This window comes from Vulpes vulpes, chromosome 12 (genome assembly GCF_048418805.1).
Source record: "Vulpes vulpes isolate BD-2025 chromosome 12, VulVul3, whole genome shotgun sequence".
In the NCBI taxonomy this organism is placed as follows: Eukaryota; Metazoa; Chordata; class Mammalia; order Carnivora; family Canidae; genus Vulpes; species Vulpes vulpes.
The window spans coordinates 9,058,629-9,071,863 of NC_132791.1; the positions used below are offsets into that span (position 1 = coordinate 9,058,629).

At 37.5% G+C, this 13,235-nt stretch overlaps 1 protein-coding gene across 4 annotated transcripts in view; it reads left to right on the forward strand.

Moving 5' to 3' along the window:
• Positions 1-13,235, forward strand: part of SVEP1 (sushi, von Willebrand factor type A, EGF and pentraxin domain containing 1) — a 182,730-nt gene that overhangs the window by 64,170 nt on the left and 105,325 nt on the right. For all 4 annotated transcript variants that reach the window (XM_072727713.1, XM_072727711.1, XM_026002685.2 and 1 more), the window contains exons 6-8: positions 2,930-3,109; positions 10,223-10,420; positions 13,019-13,137. In XM_072727713.1, the coding sequence (XP_072583814.1) occupies positions 2,930-3,109; positions 10,223-10,420; positions 13,019-13,137 (497 nt within the window). The remainder of the gene's footprint in view (positions 1-2,929; positions 3,110-10,222; positions 10,421-13,018; positions 13,138-13,235) is intronic.

Here is a 13,235-nt window from a genome sequence, read left to right on the forward strand (position 1 = left end):
AGAGCAACTTTTCAGAGATGATTTTTATCTACAGGAACATACAATAGATTGGAGATCCCAGTAGGATCTGGGATCCTTGAAGGAGTGATCCAAGAAGATAGGAGATTGTTGTCACAGAGTGGGATGCTTAGGTGGTGACGGCCAGATCTAGAGGATAAGGCAGTGGAAGGGGGGCTGAGATAGGGTGAAGGATATGGCTACTGGAGAATAAGTGAAGAATAGGATTCCTGGATACTGGAATGATCATCTAGATAAAATATATGAAATCACCAGTGTGTGTGTATGTGTGTGTGAGAGAGAGAGACAGAGCAGAGACAGAAACAGAAAGAATAAAATCTTCGAAGAATAAGAAGTGACCCAGAGGTCAGCAGATGATTAGGGGGAGAGAAAAGATGTTGAATATTGTATATGACACTTTGGGGGAGCTGAAGGGTTTTAGAAAGAAAAGAGGAAGGGAGAGAGAAAACTCTGGGAAGGCACAAGGAACAAAGACACCTCTTTCACCTGTAGGCCTTGTCTATAAGAGGCAATAAGATTTTGGGATCCCTGGGTGGCGCAGCGGTTTAGCGCCTGCCTTTGGCCCAGGGCGCGATCCTGGAGACCCGGGATCGAATCCCACGTCGGGCTCCCGGTGCATGGAGCCTGCTTCTCCCTCTGCCTGTGTCTCTGCCTCTCTCGCTCTCTCTGTGTGACTATCATAAATTAAAAAAAAAAAAATTAAAAAAAAAAGAGGCAATAAGATTTTGATGAGGGTAAGAAAGTGAAAGAAAAGACAATAAGTGAAGTTTAGGATATGAGAGGATTTACTGAAGACTGATCATGTATTCCAGAGGACAGGTGCAAGAGTTTGTAAATTAGATTTGAACTACATGGGCAGCCCCGGTGGCGCAGCGGTTTAGCGCTGCCTGCAGCCCTGGGGTGTGATCCTGGAGACCCGGGATCGAGTCCCACGTCGGGCTCCCTGCATGGAGCCTTGCTTCTCCCTCTGCCTATGTTTCTGCCTGCCCCCCCCCCCCCGAATAAATAAATACATCTTTAAAAAAAAAAAGATTTGAACTACATGGTGATCCTGGTAGTTGAAGGATAGCTTTGGAGCCTTGGGCTTCCTAAGAGATCATCAGAAACAGGAATATAGGGTGTCATGGGATTCATTGAGATAGACCCTAAGAGACAGTATGGGATTCTTGTGGGCTGGGCAGTGAGAAAAATCTTGCCAGGAGACCTTAGAGCACAGATGCTGTTTGGGGGCCTGCAGAAGCAGGAGCAGTAAGATGCCCTCTTAGAGCTTCTCTGATGTTGTATTGAGGCTAGCGAGCTAGAATTAGCAGTACTGGGAAAATACATGCTTCTCTGGACACCCCATGGCACTTCTGCTGATGGTGTTGAGCCTGACTGAGGCACAGGGACATTTCTAGCATCAAGGGCCTAGTAAATACCCTCTAAGTGCTCTCTTATTGTGATTTTTGAAGCTAATAGAAAGAGGAATTATGTTACCAGTTGTATCTGCTCACTTACCAGACCAGGGAAATGTGATCCTAGGCCACAGCGCTCTACCTCTGAGCAGGACTGGAGCACACACAAATCCCATGAACTGTTAGGGGGGAGAGATCTTTCCCTAGGAAATCAGCAAAGGAAAAGTGAATGGGTGCTGGGCACAGGAAATTAGGAATTATGTACAGCTACTGCTATCAAAGACCCAAATAACAAAGCCAATTAAGAGTTTATTTTTATCTCATCTAAAAGAAGAAGAGAAACTGGTAATCCTAAATTGGTGCAGTAGCTCCATTGTCATCAGAGACCCAGGCTTCTTTAATTTTTTTGCTCTACCATCTTAGTGCATGATAGTTATCCTGTACTAGTATCCTATATTTATACTGTAATATGCTGGGGTACTAGCCCTCATGTCCATATTTCAGGACAAAAGAGGAGGAGATGGCAGAAAGTACTCTCAATTGAAAGAGTCTTCATTAACTGACATTAAGGAGGGCATGTGATGTAATGAGCACTGCTTTTATATAAGACTGATGAATCACTGAACTCTACCTGGAAACAAATAATACACTATATGTTAATTAATTGAATTTAAATAAAAAAAATAAAATTTCATACTAAGTCTTTAAAAAAAAGTCTCCATTTAAAAGCTTTTCCAGACATCCCACACAGCCTATATATCATTGGCTGTCATTTGTTGTGATGGAGGTAAGCAGCTATTACCTTCTAGCTCTTTGTAGTCTATGTTGAATAAAACTGGGAGAATGTTATTGGGTTGGCAACTGGCCATCTTTGCCATAGCAGCAAAACACACAAACAAAACAATGTTAACGCATACATCAACATTGGCATAATGAATGAGGATTTGCAGTAAGTGTCTTGGGTTAAAAAGCTAAAAGGACCAGAGTTACGGTCAGGGAGGAAAGTACTGAAATTTAAGATTGCAGAGGCTGGACAGCTTTTCAGAGGCTGGGAACATTAAAAGACCCAGAATATGCCCATATGCCCATGAGATCTGAGAATGGAGTTAATCATGAACCTGAATCCCAGTGCTGGAAAAGACTCCTTCCTTTTGTTGGATCGTATTTTGGAAAATCACAGCAAAAGCCCAGCTGAGGGTTGCAGATACCTCCCACTGTCAGCCACCTCCAATCTACAGGTGTCATCATCCATCCAGGACCAGACTCCTCAGATAACCCAAGTTTCCCTCCTGTGGGCAGGTGGCTGGCTGAGCACAGTGCTTTTGCGTGGGCAGCACGCCTGACAAAACACATGTTTTTAATTGTCTCACGCTAGCTCAGAACATGGTGGTGCATTACTTACTCCTTGCCATTTTAAGAAAAGGTATGTTCTTGCTTGCAATGTGTAGGCATTATTAAACTTATAATTTTTGTCTTTATTTAGTAAAATGTGACCTAATTGTTTTCACTTTATATAGTAAGAACATGCCCTCATCTCCGCCAGCCCAAACATGGCCGCATCAGCTGTTCTACAGGGGAAATGTCCTATAGGACGATGTGTTTGGTTACCTGTGATGATGGGTACAGACTAGAAGGAAGTGCTAAGCTTACTTGTCAAGCAAATGCCCAGTGGGATGGTCTAGAACCCCGGTGTGTGGGTAAGTCATGGAAGGCATGGTGCCTTTGGTGATTTATTTCTCTTGCTCTCTGATTTCTACTCTTTTCTGTGAAGACCTAGAACCAAAAATTGATTCATAATGGATGTAATAACTCCACATCCCTATATATGGGTGCACAGAGACACAGGCACATAAACTAATACATTGTTTAATTTCTCTCCACTGGTAAAAACACGTCTACGCCAGGATCCCATTTTCCAAGTCACTGAAGTTTATAGCTGCAAATGGTGATGATTTTTTTAACTTTTTTTTTTTTTAACAAATCTAACAATTTGGATAGATTTTTTTTTTTTTTAAAAAGAAAATGCTGTGTGATCCCTTGCTTTGTTAAATACCAGTGACTTTTACCTTGTTGATGAAAGGATAATATTAAGAACCAGTGAAACTTAGGATAGACCATAATATTCTCCTTCATTGGAAGATTTTTTTTTTTTGCCTTGTCCTTCATGAAGCTCATGACATCTCACTACCGAAATTGGGTCCAGAATGAATAACTTTAGGAACTTTTCCAGTTTGTTGCTTCTTTTACATTGTAGATACAAATAACAATGGTAATAATAATGATGATGATGATGAAAAAGAGAATAACTGCCATTTAGTGAATCCTTATTGTATGTCAGATATAGTATATTTAGGAGCATGGCAGGTGTATAATTAAATTGATGTAGAAGTGTTGGGGCTGGGAGTCCACAGCCAAGAAAGAATTCTTAAGATGTCTTGGGTGCAACCAGGTGATTTTATTAAAGCACGGGGACAGGACCCAAGGGCAGAAAGAGCTGCACTGGGGTTGTGACAGGTGACTGACTATATACTTCCAAGTTGGGAGGGGGTAGGGATAGCACAAGCCTCCAAGGTAGTTTGGAAATAAGGATCCTGAGGGGGCCAGCTATTAGGAAAAGGTGATGTATTACTCTTTAGTAAAAACTCAGTTATGAGACCCTTTAGAAAAGTATCAGTGGGCCATATGCTTGGAGGTTGATCTGCTAATATATATCATGGGGAGCGTAGAGATAAAAGAAGTTTCCAAAGGAATTTTTATATATTAAAGGAGACTTACAGAATCCTGGGGAGTCAGGCTAAGATTGTCTTTTGCCCTTAGCAAAGAGTCAACATCAGGGCAGCTGAGCTCCTAGAGGAATGTCATTCTGCCTATTTCAAGGACTTGTCAGTGAGCTGTAGGTAGTCAGGAAATTTAAGTTTTTTCTTTTGTCTTTGTTTCCCATATAAAAATAAACAACTTCCAAAAAAACTAGATATTATAAATATGTCCGTTCCTTCCAAATTGATTTACAGGTTTGTTCTATTATAATCTGGTATTGAATCCATGGTTGATAGAAAAGGAAGGTACCACCAGGAAAGTTGTTGACTTTACAGGGTGTGGGGGGCAGATTCACTTAACAGTTCAAGAATTGACTCTCACTGTGTAAACTCAGAAAAACTGATATTCTCATACTGAGAAGAGATTAATCTCTCCTGGATAGGAAAATGAAATTGACTATGAAACAAAAATTCAATTCATTAGCAATGAGATACCTACTGTTAATGGGACTGTAAGACTTAGGTCTGAGAAGCATCCTGTTTCCCTGTAGGTAGAAGCTACAAGGACATCCAAATCGAGAACACACTTAGGTTGCATAAAACCAAAATAAAAGGAGTTAGCTTCTTCAGATATTCCACAGAATTAAATGAAGTGAAGGTGATGGATCTATCACCATAAAAAAGATGCCTTTAAAATGGGACAATAAATCTCAATAAACCTCTTTAGTTGGGAAAATGTCTCCTTAGGCTAGATTTTCTATGTAAATAGTGTTTACTCCTGAGAATCACTTCTTTGCCTGTTTCCGTGACTCACTGCCTCTTCTTATGAGAGACCCAATCTTTCATTAGAAATAGTAATGTCTCTAATAAGGTTTTTCTGTTGTCAATTCTCTTTAAAATTATTGTGCATATCTCTGTAATGATTTAAAGCCTATGCAAATCTTGGTGGATTTGTGTAACTATCTAAAGAAAATTGAGTCCCAATTTACAGTTTATTGGGGAACAATTTACTGTAGCCTCCAAATTCTGACAGCAACCATAATTACTGTGAAAATTCTGATTTTAAAAAGTTGATAGAAATGAATAGAATATGTATTGAAAAATAGACCAGCACAAAATAGAAAAAATTTTGACATGACATAAAATGAGGGAGAACTTATTTTTGCCATCATAAGAACCCACAGTAATTAAAATAGAACATTAATTGTACAAGGATACACAGAACAGTGGAGCTACATATGACTAAATATGATGTAGAAATAAACATTCATTTATAGAAGAATATAACACTCAATAAATTCCAGATATCAATGGGGAAAAATGTTTATGTAAAAATTAGTTTTGACTCCACTATATACCTACCCCCCAAAAATCACTAAATTATTTTAATTTATTAAATCAGGCAAATTAAGGAGTGAAATATAAGAAAAGCTACAGATTTTATGGAGGAGAACTTTCTAATAATATAAAAAACAATCTGAATTTTTAATGGAGAAGAATTTCCTAAGACTAAAAAGAAAAGAAGAATAGATTTGAATACATAAATATTTAAATTTCTGTACTTTAAATGAATTCTTTACATTATTACATCTTTACATTATTAAAAGGCAACCAGCATAAAAAAGCTTGGTTATTTGAAATATATGTAACAGTATCAGTGTTATTAAAAATCATTATTAGTGATTGTTCTTAACATTTTCTAAACTATGGAACCAGACAAAACCACAGAAGTGTATAGATTCCGATACAAAGAGAGATAAGGGAAATGAGTTAAGTGGACAAATGAGAAATTAAAAAATATAATTTTTCAAAGATAAAAATTGAAGTTGAAAAACTCCTAAAATGGGACACCTGGGTGGCTCAGAGGTTTATCACCTGCCTTCAGCTCAGGGCGCAATCCTGGAATCCCTGTGTAGAGCCTGCTTCTCCCTCTTCCTGTGTCTCTGCCTCTCTCTTTGTGTCTCTCATGAATAAATAAATAAAATCTTTAAAAAAAAGAAAAAAGAAAATCTCCTAAAACCAGTTATGAGATATGGGCTAAATTATACACTGATGTAATTTTATAGTTATAAATCCTTACACTATTAAATAGAAAGAATGAAAATAATTAAACATTAAGCCAAAAATTAGGAAAATAATGATTACAATAGAATTTGAAAGAAATACAATTAATAATTAAGGCAAATGAGTTATAAAGGGAGATGGGATGCCATAGAATGGCTAAGAGGGAAATCTTTGAATAAGGTCATATTATTTTAGATATTTATTTTATTTTATTGAAGATTTTATTAATTTATTTAGAGAGAGAGCATGAGCAGGGGGAGGGGCAGAAGAAGAAGGAGAGAGAATCTCAAGCAGACTCTGTCCATGCTAAGTGTGGAGCTGATGTGGAGCTGGATCTCAGGACCCCAAGATCATCATCTGAGCCAAAACCCAGGAGTTGGGTGCTTAACTGACTAGGCCACGCAGGTGCCCCTGTAGTAATAGATTATTTAAATATAAGTAAGAAAAATACAAAACTAAAATTATTCTAAGAAGCCATAACAAAGTATATAGAGGCCTGAAGTTTTTCAAAGAATAATAAAAAACTGTACATAAATTTGTGCACATGTTAAAAATTCATGATATTATTTATGATTTTCTATGAAATGAAATTTTTTAAATGAATCAAGAAAAAAGTAGAAATGCAAGTGTATAATTACTTATAAAAAACAGAAAATGTGGGCAGCCTGGGTGGCTCAGCGGTTTAGCACCTGCCTTCAGTCCAGGGCCTGATCCTGGAGACCTGGGATTGAGTCCCACATCAGGCTCCCTGCATGGAGCCTGCTTCTCCCTCTGCCTGTGTCTCTGCCTCTCTCTCTCCCCCCCCCCCTCTCTCTCTGTGTGTGTGTGTGTGTGTCTCATGAATAAATAAATAAAATCTTTTTAAAAACCCAGAAAATGTTATTAGAGTATTAATTTCTCCAAAAATGATGGAGGGATCAGTGAAACTCTTCTAAACTTTTCAGAAGCAGTAACTCTATACCATATAACTTGGCCCAAATAACGGGAAACTAAATATATTATCAAACTATTACAAGTTGCCAACTTGATAGCTAAAAGCAGATAGTAAACTCTGACATCAAATATACTACCAATTCATATTCAAAAGAATGGCCTGTCAAAACAAGCAGTTTATCCTAAGTATGCAGAAGGGCTTAAATAAAATTAGAGATATTCTATCAACATAATAAATTATTTCATTGTAACAAATAGGAGAAATTCATATGGTTACTTAGCAGAGGATGAAAGTGTCATTCATCATCATTTAAAACACATTTTCAATAAAATTCTAAGAAACTCATATTGATAATTGACATAATAAAAAGAATGTCCTTCTTAAACCTGCAGCCACTTATGGAAACAGTATAGGCAGTCTTATGAAATCCAAGGAGAGAAAAGGATGCCCAGAATCATCCATATTGTTTAGCATTGTTCTCAGAGCTGGAACACTTGTAATAAATCATAGGATTGGAGCTTTGGGGACTTAAAACCATCATCATTTCTAGATTACATGTCTACCCCAAAATGAAATGAATCTACTAAGAGAGTTGAGAGTTCACTGAAGTCATAAGAATACCAAATAAAGAACTTTTCATATACAATGATAAACAGAGTACACAGTGAAAATCACAATCAGAAGATCCTTGCAAAATAAAAAATAAGGAAGAATAACCCCAAACAACAGTGTGTGGAACTTGTGACACAGATTACAAAATGTTAGAGACAAAAAGGAACACTTAAGAATTTTTATGAAATTTTATCAAAACCTAAGTTCTCTCTAGATATGTATATGGGTAAAATGCAATCTCATTTAATACCCTGAAGAGGGTATTAATACCCACAAAGAGACTTTCTTTGTGCCCCCCTTTTGGAATTTGGAAGTGATTCTTCAGTTTATCTGGAAGAAGATATAGGAAAAATCATGAAAAAAGGGAAGAGTAATAAGGAATAGTAAAGAGAAAGTAGGTCTCCTGGGTTTTAAAATATGTACTAAAACTACAAAAGTGAAGAGTTTGCAAATACTGCCATATAGTTCAATAGGACTAAATAAATCCTGAAACTTAGGAGTTTCATGTTACTAAGGAAGCATCACAGGTCAGTTGAGAAGAAAAGATTTATTCAATTTATAAAATACAACAATTGGCTAGCTCCTTGGGAAAAACAAATGAAACAAAATGTAATTCTTGTATGTCTTTAATTTACACCAGGCCCTGACATCAATTCTTCATAAATTTTAAAATATAAATTAAAAAATAAACCCATTATAAATGAGAAGAGAGTATAGATAAAACATGTGACTGTTAACTGATTTCAGAACTTAAGCATAAAAGCAATGGAAATAAAATCAGTAGATTAGATTATATAAAAATTGAAGAAATGCTTACCCAAAATACCCAAATAAGCAAACAATAAAAAAGAGAATATTAACAGGGAACAAAATCTTCAATGATTATCACAGTCAAAATGATAATTTTCTGAATTTAAAAATTGAAGAAATTTTCTGAATTTAAAAATTGAAGAAATGCTTACCCAAAATACCCAAATAAGCAAACAATAAAAAAGAGAATATTAACAGGGAACAAAATCTTCAATGATTACCACAGTCAAAATGATAATTTTCTGAATTTAAATTTTAATTTAAAATTTTCTGAATTTTTAAAATTTAAAAATTTTCTGAATTTAAATCCTTACTTTCCTTAAGTAAAGGATATTGAGCCTCGCATGGTCTTTGCATTTGAACCACAAATTTTACTCTAATTCTCCTCTTCATCACAGCAGAACAGAAAGTCTGGGCAGTCATTTGGCACATACTGTGCAAAAATAAAGACACAAACCAATTTCTCAGGAAAAATTGCTTTTCATGTCACAGAGGTTTGAAAGAAATTTCAGGGAGGAGGCATGGTAGTGAAGTGTTTGGAGAACACAGTCGGCCACGTACTGCAAGGTGACCTTGTTACCCACGTTGATTGTGGGTAACTTCCCCATAATTGTATCTCAATACTCTCATCTGTAAGTGAAGTGAGAACAATTCCCCTTAGTGCAAAGGACTGAATGAGTCAAAACATGTAAAGCACTTAGAATAGTGCTGGGCACATAGTACGTGCCGGGTAAATGTTAACAATTATTACACGGGAAATACAGACTAAAGATGCTGGCAGTGCTGCCAATAGAGTCATAACAAAACAAATAAACGTGCACACATGGGTGGGGACACACACACACACACGAACACACACCCTTCATTAAGTCATTGTCGTGATTTTCTATTCCATTGCATTTTGCCTCCTTCATCTATTCCAAAGATAACATGAAGGGTCAGGGCCCCAACTATGACCCTATGATTTGAGGGAGGGAATAAACCTTTTCTCATAATGTGCTCACTTAAAGATGGAAGCAAAAAAAAAACTCATAAAATGGAGATTGGTTGCTGAATATATTGCTTAATCCATGAAAGAGGAACTCTAATTTACTGGGGTTTTTTTTTTTTCAGATTTTATTTATTTCTTTGAGAGAGAGAGAGAGAGAGAGAGAGAGAGAGAATGCAAGAGAGAGCATGAGCAGGGAATTAGGGGCAGAGGCAGGCAGAGGGAGAGGGAGAGCTCAGCAGGGAACCTGTCTCCAGGCTCAATTCCAGGACTCCGGGATCATGACTTGACCCAAAGTCAAACGCTTAGCTGACTGAGCCACCCAAGTGCCCTAATTTTCGATTTTCTATTTTATAGCCATAAATGTTCTGCAAACTGAAAGAATGTGCGCCAAGCGAGTACTAAAAGTCACAGTTGGCATTCACTAAAATATCAGTTAGAAGTTTTCCAAGGTAGTGACACACTGACAAAATAACACGAGATAACCAAAGAGATACAGTTTATACATTATTTATAATATGTCATATATTCAGCCTTGTAAACAGATATCATTCAGTGACTTATGTCAATTCCAAGGCAGCACAATTATGTCTTTCTTGGAATTTGTGGGAATTCAAATAACATTTTTTTCATTTCCCTACAAAAGAGCGCTACTGCTCCACCTTCCAGAAGCCCAGAGGTGTCATCATCTCCCCGCCCAGCTGTGGCAAGCAGCCCACCAGACCTGGGACGATTTGTCAACTAAGTTGCCGCCAAGGATTCATCTTATCGGGCGTCAGAGAAGAAGTGAGATGTACCACCTCTGGAAAGTGGAGTGCCAAAGTTCAGACGGCTGTTTGTAAAGGTAGGTCCCCTACATCGGTCAGCTTGAACACGAAATTCCTATATAATGACATGTTGGGACACTGCGGGGCAGTCTCTCTTTGCAGCTTTTGCTGCAAATCCATAATAAAGTGGTAGGTATTGTTCTTATATACTTAGGGTTTCTGTGTCAAGATGATGGATTTACAAAATCCAACTATAAAATGCCAGGCAATAACAGAAGAAAGAGAATATAAGGATAATGTTAAAGCTGGAAATCAGGTAAGGTTTCAATCAGGAGATAAAAATGTCTTAGGAATTTCTGGTCCATATAAAGCCCATGGGGCTGAATCAATTTAAAAAGAAGCAAGTTATCAGCACCTTGATTTGTGTTTTTTAGGAGGTTGGAAGGGGCAGAGGGAGAGATACATAGAGAATCCCAAGCAGGCTTTATGCTCGGCGTAGAGCCTGATGCAAGGCTCGATCCCACAACCCTAATGTCATGACCCAAGCTGAAACCAAGAGTTGGACACTTAACCAGCTGAGCCCCCCAGGTGCCCAAATAAGCAAGTTATCAGCCCTTTGAAGCCAGTGTCCCATGACCTTCATAGGAGGACGTTGCCATCTTACAACCAGAACAGACTGCTATGAAAAAGGGGGTATTGAGAATAAGAAATTGTTCTTAGAAGTAAAAACATCATAACTATCTCTAGGAGAAGGATAAAGTAGAACAGAAGTTGTTGAAAATGGTATTAGTGATTTGAAGAACCAAATTGAGAGTTCTCTAAGACTGGAGAAATTATTATATTATTATATATAATACAATATATTATATTATTATATATTATTGTATATATTATATTATATTAAAGTATTTTATTATTATTATAGGAAAAAGCCCCAGTGTCCATTTAATAAAGAGTTCCAGAAGGAGAGGGGGAGGTAGATGGAGAAGAATTTTCTTACGGGTCGAAGGAAGCTTCTCTGAGCCAAACTTGAAATGTGAGATCACTCAGAGCCCCTGACTATTAGACAGGCATATTTTCACTACTGGCAAAATTTCTGAGGTCCAGAGTTTAACAAGGAAATCTTAAATAAGTTTCCAGAGAGAGAAGAGAAATCGCACAAAAGAAACAAGAACCGGACCTACATTATACTTTACTTCTCATTTACAACTATAAATGCCTGAAGAAAATACAGCAATGTCCAAAGAATACAGAAGGGAAATAGATAGAAACTTTAAATTCCAACTCCAAGTTAAGCTATTATTCAAGTGTGAATGAAAAATCAACTACTTTTTTAGATTTTCAGAGTCAGTATGCAAATGCATATTTGTAGGGAAAAAATGTCCAAGTATCAGCCCCTCTAAGAAAGAGAAAATATAAATTGTATAAAGTTTTCAAGAAACAAGAAAGTATAATTATCAACTCTGATATATTCAGCTGTAAGTTATAGAAGACCTAATTTAACATAAGTTAAAAGAAGGCAACTCTTACATTATAAATTAAGAACTTAGCTCTAGGGGCTCCTGAGTGGCTCAATGGTTGAGTGTCTGCCTTTGGCGTGATCCCAGGGTCCTGGGATCGAGTCCTGCATCGGGCTCCCTGCAGGGAGCCTGCTTCTCCCTCTGCCTGTGTCTCTGCCTCTCTGTGTCTCTCATGAATACATAAATAAAATCTTAAAAAAAAAAGAACTTAGCTCTACAGTGACTGATGTGCATACGTTTAAAGTTACCACCTCTAACCCAGTATCTGTATTGCAAAGTTCCACGCTGCAAAAAATATCATTGGCCTAAATGTGTTTTTTTTGACAATGCATTTTAGCACTGCTAATTAATTCTACTCAACAGCCTTGTTTCCTCGTGTGGTTCCTTCCCACCACAGTCAACATTTGTTCTCTCTGTTTCTTTATTTCACTCAAAAATATTTACCAAGCTTCGGGTGTTTGCCAGGCACTATTTAACCCAATGGGACAAGAGATATCCTGGCCTTCAACAAATGTGAATTCTTGTTAGGGGGAGAAAATTCAATTTCAAAATGGCATGTTGAGTTTTATGGTCAGGAAGGATGGAGGGCCGTGAGAACCAGCCAAGGGAACACTTCCTGAGGTGCTTGTGTCTAAGCTGAGAAAGAACAAGGAGCTATTAAAGCTATTACCTTATTAAAAGTAAGGTTTACGCGAATATTTGCATTCTTTTCAAATAGATTCTAAATATGTGTGATACTGAAGAGTTAATGATAACGCTAATGATAGTACTCCCTATGTAAACTGTACTCATGCATATTAATACCTACTGGATAGAAGAATGATCAGCCTTGCGTTCCCAAGCGGGAAGAGGGCCTTGACTCAGGCACACAAAAGACCATGGGCAAAGGCCCAGGTGCAAGAAAGACCATGGCATTTTCATGGGAACGTGGGTATCCAGCGTGGAGAATGACTTCCGGTAGCTGAGAGGTCAGCGGGTACCATTTCAGGAAAGGCCTCACAAGCCACGCTGCAAGGCAGTTGCATATTCCAAATGAATCTGGAGTTGGGATGTAAAAAACGAGTCACAGAGTATTCATATATTTTTACCTTTTTCTTAAATGACTTAGAATGACATTATCAATCTTCTCACTGATTTGTGCATTTTCTGCGTCAGATGTGGAGGCTCCTCAAATCAGCTGTCCTAAGGACATAGAGGCTAAGACTCAGGAACAGCAAGACTCTGCTAATATCACCTGGCAAATCCCAACAGCTAAAGACAACTCTGGGGAAAAGGTAAGGTTTATGCGAATATTTGTGTTCTTTTCAAATAGATTCTAAATATGTGTGATCCTGAAGATTTACTAATACACTAATGATAGTACTTCTATATA